General features: G+C 50.8%; 2 protein-coding genes across 5 annotated transcripts in view; one reads left to right on the forward strand and one right to left on the reverse strand.

Annotated features, from left to right (window-relative positions):
* The window catches only part of POLA1 (DNA polymerase alpha 1, catalytic subunit), a 292,429-nt gene extending 287,698 nt beyond the window's left edge, over nt 1-4,731 (forward strand). For both annotated transcript variants that reach the window (XM_082446929.1, XM_082446931.1), the window contains one exon: nt 4,005-4,731. In XM_082446929.1, the coding sequence (XP_082303055.1) occupies nt 4,005-4,150 (146 nt within the window). In that variant the 3' untranslated portion in view covers nt 4,151-4,731. The remainder of the gene's footprint in view (nt 1-4,004) is intronic.
* Nucleotides 1-15,932, reverse strand: part of ARX (aristaless related homeobox) — a 64,274-nt gene that overhangs the window by 39,903 nt on the left and 8,439 nt on the right. Inside the window, exons 4-6 of one of the 3 annotated variants that reach the window (XM_082447168.1) lie at nt 14,978-15,306; nt 11,132-12,761; nt 1-704 (exon numbers count right to left, since the gene is read on the reverse strand). The exon at nt 1-704 is cut by the window's left edge and continues 2,704 nt beyond it. In XM_082447168.1, the coding sequence (XP_082303294.1) occupies nt 12,521-12,761; nt 14,978-15,306 (570 nt within the window). In that variant the 3' untranslated portion in view covers nt 1-704; nt 11,132-12,520. Of the gene's footprint in view, nt 1,828-11,131; nt 12,762-14,977; nt 15,307-15,932 lie in introns of all 3 variants that reach the window. The other 2 variants (XM_082447169.1, XM_082447170.1) reach the window with 2 other exon arrangements.

Here is a 15,932-nt window from a genome sequence, read left to right on the forward strand (position 1 = left end):
CGCTGTTCGCCACCACCAGGCCGCAGCAAGCCTCTGTTTATTGAACGTGAACCAGACCAGTGACGGAGAGAATTATAATCACACTTCTAAATACTTGTCAGATCAGCCCAGTAGAGCACTTGAGCTAAACCATGGATATTTTATTCTGTTTGAAGGCTGTATTGTGGTATCAACAGAAAAGAAGAGAAAAAAAATGGAAGATAATTATTTATCAGTAGAACTGGAGCTGGATAGTGGACTAACAGAAAGACTCTTCAGCCCTTAGAAATATTTTAACATCTCAGACGTGATTTAACAGGCGACAGTGGTCCTCTAGGCATTGGTTAGTTGATGAATGCATCGTATGCTGTGTGTGCCTGGCACTGTGCCTTGTAAATTTTTTTCTAAATAAGAATTCAATGGGAGATGATGTTTTTTCTTTCTTATTTTGATGGAGAAATGTTTAATACTTGTCATTTGATTTGGGGCCCTAAATGTGTTTGTCTTTGAAACAGGGATGTCACTTGAGATCTTTCAGATCCCGTGCATTGTCCAGACTCGGTTATTGATTGATATTCAGGAGAAAATCAGCCAGGCTGGAGGCTCCAACAGCTCTCTATGGGTCGGATGGTTTTAAATTGTAAAGAGGTTTTCTTTCAAAATTCCCAAAGCTTCCTGCGTTCCACGCCTTATAGCAAAGCTCACGTTGCACTGAGGGAGGGAGGCTACGGATTAGAAAAGGTGGGAAATCAGAGAACGGTATGGTGGGAAGCCATGCAATTAAAAAAACTGACTGAAATTATTACCTGATTTCATAATTGACAGAATATTTAATTCAGATATAGTAAATTGACACACCTCTACACAGAGACAATTATGACTGACTGTATAACACCTGACAGAATCAATTATAACTGACTGTTGTTTGATACCTTTGCACGGAAATAAATGAAACAGACATTCAGAACAGAGACGGCTGCTGCCTGTGTGCCTAAGCCTGCCTTAATTAAAATAAAATAACCAGTAGGCGATGTTAAAATGTCTTTGCCTCGTGCTTTCTAGTACAGTGTATTTCTTTAAGTCCAAAAAGGGTTTTACAAAGAGTAAAGCTGAAAAGAGATTTTCAGTTTACTGACACGGAAATAAAATATCTGAAATAGAGATGGTTTCCTTAGATGAGAGAATACTCCACTTTTTAAAAAAATAGTTCTGACATCTTATTTGATCAGTTGACTTTTAAATAAAATATTTAAGACAAGTTCAACATGCAGATGATGGTCTAGTTCATCCCATGTAGAAAATACTGTAGCTTGCATGATTTTGAGGTTTTAGACTCTAATTAGTAGAAACCAACTTTTAAATTAGCAGTTCATTTTCTTGTCTGATAAAATATTGTGTGAATAGTTAATAGTCTAGTCTGACTCGGTTTTCATTGTTTTCGTAGGGCTTGGGGACAGGATATTTTTGGTAATGAGTGTATAACCCTAAGGAATCATCATGTAGAAAGGACCAGGGTAAAAAAGCTGTAGATACATGTTCCTCAAATGTTGTTCCCAGGAAAAGTAGATTCGCTTTGCTGGTGTATTCAGATGAGTGCTTTCCAGTGTTACTTCAGTCCACGAGAGCATATTTTGCTTGTGTGCTCGTGTGTTCCTTCCCTGTCTTGAAGTTTGGATTTTTTTGTTGGTTGTTGAGACAGCAACAGCCATGGCCAGTGGCATCTCTGTGGATGGGGCGGGATGGCTGCACCTCTTCTCCGCCTCTTGCCTGATGTCCTCTTGAAATCTTTTAACAGTCGTTGCTTCGGGTCACGTGCTCATAAGATAGCCTCTTCCCTGACTCCCAGAACTGGAACAGGGAGAAGGAATCAGGTTCTACCGGCTACATTAACTGGTTTCTACCATTTAACCCTGGGATTTCCCCTTGAGTTCTAAAGTGGCGGGTGGGTGTAGCGTTAAGGGAAACAGAGTGACAGAAGCCTAACGTGGGTGGCCCAGGTGCCCAAAGCAGGGAGAGAAAAAACACGAAGAAGGGGTGAACCCTTTCCCCACCTCAGCTCCCACCCCCGATGTGGCCTGTGACAGCTCGTGCAGTTCTGTTTCCTAGAAGACCTTCCAAACATTATTGATTCAATTCTCATTGGGAAGCAAGTAGGAGCTTTTTTCTGCATCTCTAACCGGCGTGGAATGGTGCCTGGGCTGTATTGACCAGCTATGGGATATGCTGGCGGTCACAGTTGTCTTTTACGAAGAAGAGCACCGAGTGACGCTGGTTGTCATTCTAACTCCGCTGTGTAGCAGCGTAAATAGTCCCCTTTCTAACCAACCTGGTGGGAAAAGTCAATATCCCATCAGCAGAGGAGGTAAACACATCAGGAGCTGTGCCCTCTCTCTTCCTCCCCTGCTCCGTCTCACCACAGCTCTGTAAATGTCTCTCCCCGTCACACATGCATTTGTGTCATTCACATGCATGGGGCGCTGGCCTCGGCCGCCACTGCTCGGGCCATTGTTGTGTATTCCCAGACTCCGATAATTAGAACTTTCAAAGTGTCTCTCTCCTCGCTTAACGATGCGCCCCCTCTCTCTCTTCTCACCTCTTTCCACCCCCTTTGGGCCTTTAAATCCTCTCTACAAAACTTTTTGTTGTTGTTTTTTGAAAGGCAATTGATGTAATTTAGAAAAGGTTGTGGAGAACAAACGCGAATGTGTAGCTAAAGAACAAAAACCTGGAGACCAAGTTTTCGTTTTCCAGGTGCTTTGTAGACTTCACTGTTGCTCTGTTGTTTCTGTGGGGTTTTTTCTTTTGGTGATTGATATGCACTCCCTTCCGTGTTTCCTTCCCGATGCTTTCCTATCCCGGGGCGCCGGACAGCCTCGCTCCCCCCAGCCTCCTTGGCCCAGGCCAGCATCTGGGGGCCTGCCCGTCTCTATCTGGGAGCAGTGACACGGGGTGCAGGGACAGTGAGGGACACGGGGCACAGTGAGCCTTGCCGAGCGTGGGCTCAGGGTTTTGGCTACCTGGGTTTGCGTTTCTGCATCCTAGATCTCCAGCTATGTGCCCTGGGGCAAGTGACTTAACCGCCCAGTTTCCTCAGCCATCAGATGGGGAATTTTTTTTAGAAGGGCCTCTCCAAACACCTCACAGGGTTCCTGAGCAGCTTTGAACAAAAGCTGTGTCATCTTAACCATCCTGGGCAGGGTTGGCAACCCCAGGGCTCACCCCCATCCCCAAAAGACCAGACCTGGGTGTCTCTGCCCAGTGCTCCTTGCAGAGTACCAAATGTAGAGGTCTCACACCCTGGGGAGGGAAAGAAAGGACCCTCTCTCTCCGGCTGAGGGTACCCCTCTCTAAGGCCAGGGATGAATGGGGTGGAAGGAGCAGAGGAAGGACGGCTGCACCCCTCAAGTTCACGGGCACACAGTGTGGACAAAGAAGAAAAAAGCAATCTTGCCAATGGACAGGTACTCTCCAGACAGCCTACCCCTCGCCTCTTTGAGCGGAGGAGATTTTGTGTAGCAGAGGGACGCAGATGGAAGGGACTCGAAGAAGCTGACTAGGCCCAGCTGATCTGGAGAGTTTGCGTTGGGAGGCTCTGCCTTCCTTTTGAGACAGACTAGTTCCTGCCACATCCGAACTTTGCATGCAGTTGTGTGCTTGTGCTTGACAGTGCCGCGAATCCGGTGTCTGGGAGTGGAGTTCACCTTGCTTGCCGCACATGGCCCTGCACCTGCAGTTCCCGTCAGTCGAGGGTGGCTCTGTCCCCGGTGCGCTGAGTCAGCTAGGTGCTGAGAAGTGGCGGGCAGGGGGAAGGAAGAAAGGCTTCTACAGAGGAATCTCGGGGTCCCTTCCCACCCGGCATGGGACCGGCCCCAGGGGTAGACCAGCCACAGGACCGTGAGGACATCTGACCTGGAGCTGAGAACAGAACCCACAGCCCCTGCTTCTAGTGCTTGGGCAATACTGAATGCTCTTTACAAGAAGCTGCCTCTGAGACTTGTAATCCTTTTACTTTTATTTCTTTTTAGATAAGTTGAAGAAGCAGTTTTTTACTCCCAAAGTTCTTCAGGACTATAGAAAACTCAAGAACACAGCAGAGCAGTTCTTGTCCCAAAGTGGCTACTCCGAAGTGAATCTCAGCAAACTCTTCGCCGATTGTGCTGTGCGGTCTTGAGGGGTTCCCGGAAGTGGACGCTCGGGGGCGGTGGAAGGAAGACCCACATCCTCGGCACCTGCACCATGGCCCTGGCTGCTTCTCCTGCATCGCTTTTCCTTTGGGACTACCTATCATGTTTGTGTGGATGTGGCTTGGGAGGGGGATTATTAAGGGGGAAGGGACTGCAAAAATATTTAATCTGCCAAGCATCAGAGAACAGCAAAACCGCCTTCCTCTGACAGTATACCTCGTGCTGCTGAAACACCACCTGGAGATGGCTGCTTCACATTCGCATTCGGGACTGGATTTCTAGGGGAGGGGTCGGTGAGGGAAGAGAAATTGAGAGTGGCTGGGATGCAAGTCACCCCAGGCTTTGCCCCAGGACCTTCAGCAGAGGCGCCCCCAGAAAGAGGGGTTCGTGGAGCTTGGTCGGAGGGCTGACACTTTGCCTTTTCACGGGCCAGTTAAATCCAGTCTGAACCCAAGTGCTTCCCGGGCTGCTGGCTCCAGGAGTGGCTATCCTTTTCAGTCTTTCTGTCATATAGGTAGCTGAGGGGGGAGATTTAGAAGCCTTGCACTGATTAAATAGATTAAACAGAGCTTACTTGTGTATTGAATTTCTCCAAAGCCCAACATGCACGCGTACATGCACAGTGGGCAGCCGTTTTACGCTCACCTTCCTTTTTTATCTCCTCAAGTAGAAAATCTAGGTAAAGGTTTATATAAAAGGAAAGCACATGTTAAATAATTTCATATCCTATAGCATTTCATTAAAAATGTGTATAGGTTGGGGTGACGATCATTCTGTTATATTCAGAAAAACTGGGGGTAGAGATGGTTAATCGGCCCTGGCGCTATTTTTCTCATTTCTTCAGAACGGTGCCTTTTTGCCAGAAGCCAAACGTATTTCAACATATCAGTCTTTCCTTTCTTACGTTCTTGGTAAGATTATACTAACAAAACATATTTCCCCTTGTACAACTATGCTATATTCTTAAAAAATATCTACCTATGGATTTTCATACAAGAAACATACGCTGTGCTTTTTTTTTCACTTCAGAATAAAGTTTTCTAAAGGGAAATCAGTTGCAGTGACTCCTTATCAGGTGCAAAGACTGGACTGGACAGGGCAGCCAGGAGTAAGGGATGACTGGAGACCATCCCATTCCCAAACCTCAGCCCACTCAGGTCTCCACTCAGAGATCCTCGGTGTGATGTATGTTCCAGTGTTCTGAGTGGCATTTCCATGCACTTTGTGTCCTTTAAGAGATGAAGTATGGCTTCTCATGTGCTTTGCTGACTTGGACAGCCAAAGAGAGCTAAGCCAAGAGCCCAGTGCTGTCTCCTTTTGGAAAGCAAGGCTGATGGCTCCTGGGAGAAAGGTCACCCGGCTTGGACCCTAGTAAAGGCTTACTTGTTAAGCAGTGGAGATGACGCTGCCCTGTATCTTGCTTTGCCTTCTCTTTTCTTTCCCTCACCCTCTCCTCATTTCTCCTCTGTCTCCTATACTCAGGTTCTAAGTAGAAACACTGGGTTAATGGCCGTGTCGGTTAATTAATTACTGCCTTGGTACCTCAGGCTCTGCGACCTGTCAGAAGTTGCAGCACCCAGGCTGCTCTGGGAAACTAAGGATTAGGTGGTTTTTCCTCGCTGTTACTGTATAGGGTTATAGAGACGGTTCTCTAATGTATGCTTCCTGAGCCCACGCTCCCACTTTGCTTTCCGAAGAGAAGGCACGTTTTCCTTGATTTCTGGGACCTGGGGTTATTATGGTAAATACAAATAGAGGGTTATCTTGAACTTGCTCGTCAAGAAACTCCAGGAGACAGAAACAGGTTCTCACTGGTCTGCTTCTTGTCCCTGCATCTAGATTGTAATCACTGTGAGGGCAGGAACCATTTCTGTAGAAAGTCCATAGAAAGTCAGGAATTTTAGTACAGTTCCCGAAAAGAGCTAACACAGTGGTTGATATTTGTTCATTCAGATCAGTAACTCCAGGTTAGTTAAGAGGCTTTTCTGAGAGGCACCTAAGGATTCCAGGAGGCATCTGAGGATTCCAGGATTTTATAGAAAGTTGAAACTGCAACTTTATGAATTCCAGTGGACCTCTCTGTTGGGAGATTGGAACATGGCATGGTCACTTTTCTCTGAGAAAGGTTTCTACTCCCTGGTTTGCGTCGGTTGTCAGCGCATGGGTAGGATGGGTGCAGAGATGCTGCCCACTTCTTTGTAAAGGGGGAGCCTCCCCATATGTCTCCACAGGCTCCCTGGCATGAGTGTTAAGCTCGGGTGATAAAAGTGAAACAGGCCGGGTTCACACTAGAGAGTGGCAGGGCCTGGTAAACCCAAGTGGCCATGTCCCGTCCAAAGGGGGCAGCAGCTACTCAGCAATTCTGGGAGGGACAGAGCCCAGGGTGGTTTTCAAGAGAAGCCAGGAATCCAGATATGCCATGAAGTGTCTTGATTTCTAAACCTTGGCAACTGATTTTTAAAAATAAAATTCTAAATGCTGTGGGCCAGACTAAACCTCTAGGCTAAATTTAGAGTACTAAATTTCCTTTAGTGCCCTAAAGGAACCCATCTGAAAGGGGCATGTTTCCTGTTGAATTTAGGGTCTGCCTACAACAGGGAGCACATCTATCTTGGTCACAACTTGCTCTCAACTCTCCTTCATGTAAAGGGGGATAGGGGAGGCCGGAAGTTGAAAATCGTACAAGAGCTTGCTCAGTTAAGGTTTTAATTTGTCTAGGAAACAGATGGAGACTGTTGCCCAGGACGTGGGGCTAATCGAAGTTGACAGACTGGAGTTTGGGAGAGGCTGGTGAAAGGGGATGAATTCACTGCCCCTCACAACCACTCCCTTCTCCAGCCCATACCTCCTCTCACCAACAACACACATACAGACACACCTCAACACGCCTTTTCGAACATAGCATTTAAATTAGTTTGGCAAGTAATGCAAAGATAAAGAAACTCCAAAAGCAGATTTCCCTATCTTGTGTCAGGGTTTTGTGAAAAACACACTAAACCCCAGACCCTCAATTCAGTTCTCCCATCTCTCATCCCAAACTTTAACCCGCCTTGCCTTTCCTTTCTCCTTCTCTCTCTCTCTCTCTCTCTCTCTCTCACTGCTCACCTAAATATTTCTTAATTGAACGGTTTGCTGTGGAGCTTCCTTATAGCAGTTTAATAGATTAACTCATCTGAGCCAGCCTCAAATTTCAGATTAAAATTCCTTCATCCCGAAGGCAGCATTATCAGGTTGTTGGAGGCTGTTTTCAAACCTTGGTTTTGAATAGCAGCGGCTCTGCATTAATTTAACCACTAAGCTAATAAGTAGGTTTCGTTTTGTTATGCTAAGCTTTATTGCTTTTCTTTTGATCAGAATGGTGTTGTTGAGCAAAGCAGCAGACAAGGCATTCTTTGATGAGGGAATTAGCGCTCCATTCTTCCTCTATTATTCATAGCACAGTGGAATATGTAAGTACCTGAGGGTGTCAAAGGAGCGCAGGTTCTATTGCAAAGTGCTCGCCTTGTTTCTCTCAATAGCTGACTATGAGATGATAAACCGCTTAATACACTGTGCTAATTGGATGAGAGCAAAAAGAGATGGGAATTAAGGCGAGGCAAAAGGAGAAAGTGCAACCAGCCTTCAATTCACTCTTTCACCACTTTACCAGCACCAAAGGAGGCACAAGCTTTCTATAAGCAGACTAGAGGTTTTGTGCAGAGATAAAATGAACGTGTTAGTGGATTCAAGTAATACACTAATTATTGCACAGTATAAATACCACTACTGGTTTTATAACAGGGAGGTAAACTTCTTTTGAGAGGGTTATAGGATTGCTTGGCAGTGGTGTAGAACCTAATAAGGGCCCAGAGTAATAACCCCCTGGATTAACAAAATTGCTGCTTGTAGAAGTATGATTCAGGCTTTTACGAAGATTTCCGGAGAATGAATAAAAATTACTGAATGACATTTCTTAATGTACAACTGGTAATCACTCCCTTTTCTTTAAAGGAAAAAATGTATACTTCAAACTGGACTGTTAATAAAGTCCAGGGACAACACAACTTTTTCCTTTGAAAAATACTTCTCCCCCCTCCCCCCCGCCCCGGTCAGGTGACAGCTTTTCTTCTCCCCGCCCCCCAGCCAGGCTGCCACTGTCACTTAAATACATAAGCAATTGCTCCGTGGAACTCGGTGTTCCAAAATGCCATTTTAGGCCCCATTTAAGACCCCCTTCATTCAGACACACTTCTGTGTATACACATACATGCCTGCTCACGTACACATTTTTTTCCTCTAAAAGCAAGTTGAACTAACACGTATAATTTCCTTTCCTTTAACATCAGCCCCTTTTGCATTCTAGTAAGATCTTTGCACTCAAGATGATATGAAAAAGAGAAGTACAAGTGCCTTGTCTCTTGGCATTACAGATCAAAACCAATAATAGTAAGTGTTTGCCCCAATGCGGGGCGGGGGTAGTAGGAGAAAAAAAAGTGGGAACTGGCCGGGACCAATAGCGGTGACTTTAGCTGAAGACTGAGTTTCAAGTCCCAAAACCTTCCTTTTGGCGGTCACTCTCCTTACTTCGCCCACTTTCTATCTTCCTCACACAAACCTAAGCTGTCCTCCCTAACTGTCCACAGTCCAACCCATGGGTAGCTGGTGACGGAAGAACACTTAGGGGCACCTTCTGAAAATACTTTGCCAACTGCTCCCTTCTTGCCTTGCCTTTTGGGGCCCATTCCGGATCTGGCTAGCCTGTCTGAAAATGTAGCAAATTAACTTAGCCTTTCCCCTCATCCTTCCCACAGAGGCCACACCGGGCTCCCTCACCCCTCACCCAAAATGCTGTAGGGGTGGCCCTGGGAAGGCGGGTGGTGGGGCATTTCGGCCTGGGTGTGATAGGGAACAGCCGTACCCCCATCACGGGGGCTCTCCCGGACTCCCCTGGGCTCTGCACGGCCTTCTCTAGGGTGGAAGAGGTTTGCTTAGGGTTGGGGGGGGGGGGATCAGCCGCTCCCAGCATTGTGACCGCGTTCCCAGATATTGGGGCCAAATTGGGTTGCCATTCATTAATAATGCTCACAATAAGATTAAATCATTCTGGAAAATCTCATAAAATCCCCCTAAGTACGCTCCAGTGGCTCTTTCCAATCCCCATCATTCAGCACTTGGGGAGGTTTGGAAGGAGAAGAAAATTGGTTTCTTTGCTTCTAATGCTGCTTTGAAAAGATACTCAGAGTTTGTCATGCGTGACATGTCACATGTTTAATGTGGACTTGCTGGAAGTCAGGGGGTCTTTAGCGTGTGATATTTATGGGGAATATTAAGTGCAGAATGAGGTCCCTCCAGCTGGGGAAAGTTGAAAGAATAGGAGGCCCAGGACCGGGCTTGTTTGCGGCATCAGAATGACATAGGATTAAGAGTTTGTAAAACAAGGCAAGGGGTTCTCATTGGCCAGTAATAAATGTAATCCTTGGAGGTAATTTCACGCAATTTGCTTCTGCTCCATGGAAGGGTCAAATGAGAAAAAATGACTTAAAAAAGACTTCATTAACAGGAAGAATGGTACTGTTTCTCGTATACCATCCAACTGGCAGCCTGGAGGGGGGAAAAAAAACCCTACCTAAACAAAAAGCCAAAATCGACGGAAAATTGATAGCGATCACCAAAAAAAAAAAAAAAGGCCCTTTCCCTCACGCCCCTCCTGCACTTCCCAGTTTCCACCCCACCCAAAACTCCCGAGTAGCCCTGCCCACCCCAGGAAAGCGGCCTTCACCCCAGGAGACCCTGTGCAGTCTGAAGGCTTGAGACACTCAGATCTCGGGGTATGTCCTAGAAAGTTCCCGCCGGGCCTGCAAACCCCGAGAAAGGAGCGTGCGGCGGAAGGGCTGAGCGGAGGTGGTTGGCGCCTACTCCCGGTGCCCCGGCCCGGGCCCCCGCTTGCGAGCGCCGCCCTCGCAAGCCCAGGGCCGGGGCCGGGTGGCTCACCGCCAAGGTCGACGGCCAAGGTCCGGGGAGCCCCCTCAGCCCTGAACCCCGCGAACGTGCTCCCCAAGGTGTCCGGGGGACGGGGAGCTGCGGCTTTCCGGCCGGGCGGGTGAACCGAGGACGCCCAGGCCTGAGCGCGGCAGCTGCCGAGCGCGTCGCCCACCCCCGAGTCACCGCTGACCTCTGCCCGCCCCTGCACCTGCCCCTCGGCCGCGCACGCCTGCGCCCTGGACCGCGAGAGGACCCGGCCCCCCTTCTCTGGGGCGCGGCCCGGGAGCGCGCGCGGAGCCCGGCGGGCCCGGCCCGGAGACACGCCCGCGCCCCGCGCCGCGACCGACTGTCCCGCGGCCTGGCGGGGCGGCAGCACCGGCTCCGAGAGCCGCGCTCGTCACGCCGCAGCATTCCGCACCCACCCCACCCCCCCCACGCCTGCCCCTCTCCCCAAAGGTCCAGCGCGCTAATTACTGCAAATTGAAACTAATTAAGCTTCTCTTCCCTTTCCCATCACCCTGGGAGCGTTGGCGAGACCCGGCCCCCGCGGGCGGGCTTACACCGAGCGGTCACCCGGCGGGGCGCAGGCAGGGCCCGGGGGAGGGAGAAGGTACCGTCGTCGCCGGCGAGGGGTGCGCCCAGGAGGGTGCAGACTGCAAATCTGTTTGGGTCTCCTCGCGAAACCTGAGTTGTTTAGATTTTTTTTTAAGTATATACATTTCCCAATGCCTGGATAAGTGATGTAATGACATTTGTCGAGTTAAGATCTGCCACTTGGATACCCCTCGCTGCCTTTCCATCACTGTTCCTGCGTTCTCTCCGTCTCCCTCCCTCCCTCCCTCTCTCTCTCTCTCTCTCTCTCTCTCTCTCTCTCTCTCTCTCTCTCACCCTCTCTCTCTCTCTCTCTCTCTCTCTCACACACACACACACACCCTCCTACCCGCGCGTGTACCGTGGAGCCCGCCCCCTCGGAAGCCAGCGCCTGGGCTCCTCGCTCTCGCCATTACCTGTCATCTCGGACTGCGCACTTCCTTGTACGTGGCACTTTCCACAAAGTTTCCTTCGCCTTTCGAGCCAAGACTCCCGCTCGCTTCAAATTTCTGTCTTCACCGTCAACAATGCCTACGGTACACCCTCCCTCCCTCCCTCCCTCAAGCCCACCCCACCTCTGGGCCCCGGGCCCCCCAGCTCCCGCCGCGACACGACCCGGGAAAGCCGAGATGCGCGTGGAAAGCGCCGCGGCGGCAGCGATCTTAACCTTCGTAGGAAACCCTACGGATCCTTTGAGGATCAGATTCAAACCAGGGGCCTCTGCCAGGAAAACGCGAGTTCAGATAAACCCTGGAGGTGCCGGGGCGCAGGAGCCCACGCCCGGCCTCTGGGGGGCTCCCTACTACTGTCCCCTCAGAGCCTGTAGAGAGTATTCACACTTCCTTTTGTTAAACATATATTTTTTTTATTATTATTTTGAGCGTGACACTTCTCCACTAGATAGCAAGGAAAAGTGATAACAATTACACATTACACAAAAGTACTGTACCATTGCCTTTACCTTGAGGGTTTCGGAAGCCTCTACAGTTAATAAGTTAAATAAAGGGCTTGAGTACATAAATATTTGTCTAGGAACCCTACCGTATCTACAACACAGTAAGAATCTACAGGAGGACAAACTTTTACCATACCACGCTGAGTGCAATTGCGTTATAACATTTCAAATATACAAAGCTCTGTTTTTTTTTTTAATAACAATGGTATGTACAGAATCAATAATCACAGTTTGGTGACTTCAACAGTCCATATTCTAGCAGAGTATTTCCCTTTGGTTTGATATAAAAACCTTGGTTGGTGTATGATAAAGAAGAGAACAAGAACAAGACGCCCCTTTCCGTTAAGTGCACTGTTAGCTATCTTACAGATTCGCATTCGCTTCCCCGGCCCGAAGCCGGGGCCCACGCTGGGGAGATAAACTTAGAGCGCCAAAATGCTATTAGGAAAATTAAAGAAAAGCTAAGTGGGGTGTCAGGAGGAAGAGAGGTTGGGCTTTTAAATTTTTTAACTTCAATACCAGGTGTCTTAGGGAGAAAACCTCCCAGATATTTTCAGTAAAAGAACGGGAGAGACTGGACGTTCGAGTTGGAGCGAGGTTGGCAGAAGCAGGCGCAGAGGCAGGGGCAGGGGCAGGGGCAAGGGCGGGTGGACAGCCAGCCGAGGAGGTGCCACGTCCGGTAGCGCCGAGGTCTGCCTTTGCCCGCGTCCAGGCTGCTGCGAAGGCGGCTGCGCTCTCTCAGTGCCGTCTCGGGAGTGTGCTGGTCCTCTGTTTCCATTTGGTCTTAAGTGGTGCTGAGTGAGGTGACCTTTCCGGATCGCGCCTGGGGCGCGAGGGTGGAGGGCAGCCTTTAGCACACCTCCTTGCCCGTGCTGGTGCCCGGCAGGATGTTGAGCTGCGTGAGCTGCGCGGCGTGCTCCTTGGCCTTGAGCCTCAGCGCGGCTATGCTAGAGGCGCGTCTGTCTGCGGCCGCCGTGGCCGGGTCAGCCAGCGCGCCCGACGCCACCGCGCCCTCCACGGCCGGCGTGGGCTGTCTCAGCAGCGCGGCCGCAGTCGACGCGCTGGTCAGGGGGGCCATGGTGGAAAAGAGCCTGCAGGGAGAGCAAACAGCGCGGTCACGGCCCCGGGAGCTGCGCGCAGCGCCTCGGGCAGCCTTTCCCGCCGCCTCTCCCCGGGGGAGCAGAGGGCACAGAAGGGCGCGGAGGGGCGCCGCCGCTGGGGCGGGGAGTCGCAGGCCTGGGTGGGCCGCGGGCTGGGGAGTAGCTGGACCCGCGGTCGGGAGGCTGGGGTGCTCTGAGAGGGTTTACTAGAGCAGGGAACCAACAGAGGGGAAAAAAGACCGAGGGGACAGAGCCGCGGCGGAGGCAAGCCCCGAGTCTCAAAACCCCATGGCCCAACTGCGCGGATTCTGTGCTTTCGCTTAAGAAGGGGGGTGTATTCTTAGACCAGGAGCTCCAATTGCCTGTAATACTATTTGCCAGGAGAGAGAAGAAGAGAGACAAAGAGAAAGAAAAGAGAAAAGGAGAAGGGAAAAAAAGGGAGAAAGGAAGGAGAACATGGGATCAAAACTGATCAAGACCTGTGCTCCACTTTGTACTCTTCTATATAGGGCGCCTTCTCGGCCCGGGGCTCCTTTTACCTTGAAAAAACCGGTCTTGTTTGCCGGCCTTCCCTTCGCTGAGGCCGCCCTCCCGCGCCGGGCTGAGCTGCCAGTGCCCGGCCGACGACCGCGAGGTGGGGGTGGGGGCGCCCGCCTGTAGGTTTCCGCTCGCCAGGCGGCTCTAACCCGCCAGCGGCCCCGCGTCCCGGAGCGGCGACACCTCTCCCCCACCGCCTTCCCTGCGCCCCTGCAGCCTTTAGTCCCAGAGAGCCCCGACCCGCGACCCCCGCGCGTGGCGCACGGCGCACGGCGCAGCCCAAGCCTGGGACTCCAGTCCGCGCCACCGCCTCCGGGAGGCGCCGGGATTGCCCCGCACGGCGCCTCCACTCTCTTCGCACTGCACCGCTGACCTGCAGCTGAGGCCCGAGCCGCCCCTGACGCTCAATGCCACCACCCCTACCCCCGCCGCTTCCCCCCAGGGCTTTGGCTCCGGGCCCCCGCAAGGCCAACTCAGGGTTTCCATGATTAGAACTGAGCCTACCTGGGCTCGAGGAGCGCCTCCTGCTTCTCCCAAGCCCACCCTCCACCTCTCGTACCACCCGCACCGCACTCCTCTTCCAGCCTCTCCAAATCTGGCAGCCGGTACTCCAGCCGTGGTTTGCCAGCTTTTACAAGTCATTTGTTGTGAGAAGGGTAAAGGAGAGGGTGGAGAGCGAGGGACAGAGGACTTTAACAATTTTTTCCAGAAAGAAATAAAGTGTGGCCTGGAGGGGGCGTAACATGCCCTGGTTCCACTAGGTAAACTGAGTCACTAACTACACTTCAGTGCACTTTCTGTTTACTTTATTGGTTTGTTACAAGAAACTAATTTTACTGAGTCTTTTTTGAAAATTTTCTCCAAGATAATTTTTTTGCTAAGTGGCTGTGCAGTTGGATGAATCTATTATTTCTTTGTTCTCCCAAAGAGAGATCATTGAAGCTGCATTCAGTTTTATTTTCACTGCACTTTCCAACTTAATACACCTCTCCTGTTTCTTTGTCTGTGTGATTATACAGACTTTTAATTTCATCATTCGATGTTCATTTAAAGAAACGGAGTTATAATATATGATGAACTGTTTCTTTTCTTTCGTTGTCTTGTGCCGCTTTGGGGGGTTCGGGGATTGTATATATGGGGGTCGGGGGTATGGTTGCCAGAGGGTCACTTGAATGACAAGGAAGATAGAGTCTGGGGAAGAAGAAAGAATCCTTTGCACCCAGAGGGCCCGTGGCCCCAGGGCTCCTGTGGGGGCCAGGGCTGTGTTCCTCTGGTTACCAGGCTTTGGGGCATGAGGAAGGATTTTTGCAAAACTTGAAAAGTCATTCTGGCTCTGTGGCCTACACCTGTACCCGTTTACACACATACCACCTATGGCCTGGGCTGTTGCTGCCTTCAAATTGTACTGGTGCAGCTTTCATTGAACACCCCCAATTTCCACGGTTGCTATTATCACCACTGCCTTTCCCTTTGCCGCTCAGTCCCAAGTCATTCCCTTCAAGATCCACATTGTTTAAGGCAAAATTAGAGATTATTTTCTTTGGCTAAGTCTCTGAGGTTAAGCCAAAGAGAAAAGATGTGTGTAGTCCCTACCTGTCTCCAGCCTCCTCCCTGGACCCAGGCCTCTGTGCGTGTATGAGAGAGACAGACTCCCCGAAGCCGCGTATTACCTCCCGAACGCAGGGCTGATAAAGGCCGGGTGCCGGAACACGGCGGCTCCGAGGAAAGTGCTCAGGCCCAGCGGCGCCCCGCTGGGCGGCAGGCTGGCCGAGCCCGGAGGCGGAGGTAGGCTCGGGAAGGCAGCGGCAGCGGCGGCGGCAGCGGCCGTCCAGGCTGAGTCGAGCGCGGGGTGGTGCGGGGGGAAGGGGCTGGCGTCCAGGTAGGGGCTGAGAGGGTGGGTAGCGGAGAGCGGCCCGGGGAAGGGCAGACCCGGAGGATGGGTCTGTGCGCCCGCCTTCTCCCGCTTGCGCCACTTCGCCCGACGGTTCTGGAACCAGACCTGCAAAGCGGAAAGAGGCCGGGGTCGGCGCGGCTCCGGCCCACCCCCCACCCCGCCCCCGCCTCTTCCCCGCGCGCCGCGGGCCCTGCCTCTTTTCCCCTGCGGCCCGCGCCCACCTCACCCGTCTCTGGCCTCAGGTTGTTCAAGGACACGTCTGGGGCCAAAGGGGCAGTGAAAGAGGGCCCAACTTAAAGCCAGCAGGAAACACTGGGCAAGTGAACCCTTTCCAGTGGATATTTCAACCAGCATAGTTCCTTTACAATTTTTAAGGAAAGTAGTTTCGTGTGTTCAGAAGTGAGGAAACCAAGGTTTAAATGTCTGCGCTGCCTTTTGCTTGCTGTGTGTCTTTAAACAGGTCACTTAAACCTCTCTGAACCTCAGTTTTCTAATCTGTAAAATGGGGGTAATAAAAGTTTACTCATAAGGCTGTGATGAGGAATGAGCAAAATAAGGCGTGCAGAAGTTGGCATTCAGTGGTGACTCTTGGGACCAGGCAGCCACCAAGAGAAGAATGCTTATCAGCTTTCTGCCTCAAATCAGCTATTTTCGCCTATTTCAGGTTTACCCAAGAGGTGGCAAAATTCTTGCTCCGCGTTGAAAAGGGAATCGGGGAGGTGGTTCATTTG

Source organism: Balaenoptera physalus, assembly GCF_965194825.1.
Source record: "Balaenoptera physalus genome assembly, chromosome: X".
Classification (NCBI taxonomy): Eukaryota; Metazoa; Chordata; class Mammalia; order Artiodactyla; family Balaenopteridae; genus Balaenoptera; species Balaenoptera physalus.